General features: G+C 34.9%; 1 protein-coding gene across 1 annotated transcript; it reads right to left on the bottom strand.

Annotated features, from left to right (window-relative positions):
* Window positions 1-1302: 1302 nt before the first annotated feature.
* LOC138350332 (seminal vesicle major clotting proteins-like) lies at window positions 1303-2409 on the bottom strand. Its single transcript, XM_069300958.1, has one exon. It carries the CDS (start codon window positions 2407-2409, stop codon window positions 1303-1305), a length of 1107 nt encoding a protein of 368 aa, XP_069157059.1.
* Window positions 2410-2740: the final 331 nt, after the last annotated feature.

Genomic DNA, 2740 nt, shown 5'->3' on the forward strand with positions numbered 1-2740 from the left:
CTTCTACCCTACCTATTATTCAACTTTTCTCATTACTTATTCCTTACCTATTACTTCTACCCTACCCATTACTTCTACTTTAACCATTATTATACTTTACCCATTTCTTATTCCTTACCCATTACTTAATCCTTACCCATTACATCTACCTTACCCATTACATCTACCTTACCCAATTTTCTACTTTACCCATTACTTCTTCCTTACCCATTACTTCTACCCTACCTATTATTCAACTTTTCTCATTACTTATTCCTTACCTATTACTTCTACCCTACCCATTACTTCTACTTTAACCATTATTATACTTTACCCATTTCTTATTCCTTACCCATTACTTAATCCTTACCCATTACATCTACCTTACCTAATTTTCTACTTTACCCATTACTTCTTCCTTACCCATTACTTCTACCCTACCTATTATTCAACTTTTCTCATTACTTATTCCTTACCTATTACTTCTACCCTACCCATTACTTCTACTTTAACCATTATTATACTTTACCCATTTCTTATTCCTTACCCATTACTTAATCCTTACCCATTACATCTACCTTACCTAATTTTCTACTTTACCCATTACTTCTTCCTTACCCATTACTTCTACCCTACCTATTATTCAACTTTTCTCATTACTTATTCCTTACCTATTACTTCTACCCTACCCATTACTTCTACTTTAACCATTATTATACTTTACCCATTTCTTATTCCTTACCCATTACTTAATCCTTACCCATTACATCTACCTTACCTAATTTTCTACTTTACCCATTACTTCTTCCTTACCCATTACTTCTACCCTACCTATTATTCAACTTTTCTCATTACTTATTCCTTACCTATTACTTCTACCCTACCCATTACTTCTACTTTAACCATTATTATACTTTACCCATTTCTTATTCCTTACCCATTACTTAATCCTTACCCATTACATCTACCTTACCTAATTTTCTACTTTACCCATTACTTCTTCCTTACCCATTACTTCTACCCTACCTATTATTCAACTTTTCTCATTACTTATTCCTTACCTATTACTTCTACCCTACCCATTACTTCTACTTTAACCATTATTATACTTTACCCATTTCTTATTCCTTACCCATTACTTAATCCTTACCCATTACATCTACCTTACCTAATTTTCTACTTTACCCATTACTTCTTCCTTACCCATTATTTTTACCTTACCCTTTACTTCTACCTTACCCATAACTTCCGTTTTACCCAATACTTCTACCTTACCATTACTTCTACTGTACCCATTACTTTTACCTTACCTATTACTTCTATCTAACTCATTACTTCTACTTTACCCATTACTTCTTCCTTACCCATTAATTCTAATTTACCTGTTACATCTTCCTTACCCTTTACTTCTACTTTACCCATTATTTCTACGTTACCCTTTACTTCTACTTTACTCATTACTTCTACTTTACCCATTACATCTTCCTTACCCATTATTTCTACCTTACCTATTACTTCTACTTTATCGATTACTTCTACCTTACCCATTACTTCTTCCTTACTCATTACATCTAACTTACGCATTACTTCTGCTTTACCCATTATTTCTACCTTACCCATTACTTCTACTGTTCCCCTTACTTTTACCTTACCCATTACTTCTTCCTTACCCATTACTTCTTCCTTATCCACTACTTTTACCTTACCCATTACTTCTTCCTTACCCATTACTTCTTCCTTACCCATTACTTCTTCCTTATCCACTACTTTTACCTTACCCATTACTTCTTCCTTACCCATTACTTCTTCCTTATCCACTACTTTGACCTTACCCATTATTTCTTCCTTACCCATTACTTCTTCCTTACCCATTGCTTCTTCCTTATCCACTACTTTGACCTTACCCATTACTTCTTCCTTACCCATTACTTCTTCCTTACCCATTACTCCTTCCTTTCCTATTACTTCTACCTTTCCTATTACTTCTTCGTTACCCATCACTTCTGCCTTTCCCATTTCTTGTACCCTACCCATTACTTCTACTTTTCCAATTACTTCTTCCTTACCCATTACTTCTACCTTTCCCAATACTTCTTCCTTACCCATTACTTCTACCTTACCCAATACTTCTTCCTTACCCATTACTTCTACCTTTCCCAATACTTCTTCCTTACCCATTACTTCTACCTTACCCATTACTTCTACCTTACCCATTACTTCTTCCTTACCCATTACTTCTTCTTTACACATTACTTCTACCTTTCCCATTACTTCTTCCTTACCCATTACTTCTTCTTTACACATTACTTCTACCTTTCCCATTACTTCTTCCTTACCCATTACTTCTTCCTTACTCATTACTTCTACCTTACCCATTACTTCTTCCTTACTCATTACTTCTACCTTACCCATTACTTCTACCTTACCCATTACTTCTACCTTACCCAATACCTCTAAACAACAGAGATGAACTGTAAACATCGCATCTTCTCAAGCACCAAGCTAAACAAGGTCAGTTAACCCAAGCTCTCTAAGCATAAGCTGATATAGACCGAGTCAAGGAGATATAAATATTAAGCACGTAATAAACAAGTTATGTGGGATATACCTGTGAACAATTTTACCGTGGCTCTGAGCGCTAATATATTATGGCGATTAAGCAAACTTAGTGAAATTGCAAACAATTCGTATGAGTAACAGGAAATCAGATTCATATTCATGAAGAACAAACAGCGGTCCCTGATTACTCAACCTCCATTAG

The sequence above is a fragment of the Procambarus clarkii genome, chromosome 45, assembly GCF_040958095.1.
Source record: "Procambarus clarkii isolate CNS0578487 chromosome 45, FALCON_Pclarkii_2.0, whole genome shotgun sequence".
In the NCBI taxonomy this organism is placed as follows: domain Eukaryota; kingdom Metazoa; phylum Arthropoda; class Malacostraca; order Decapoda; family Cambaridae; genus Procambarus; species Procambarus clarkii.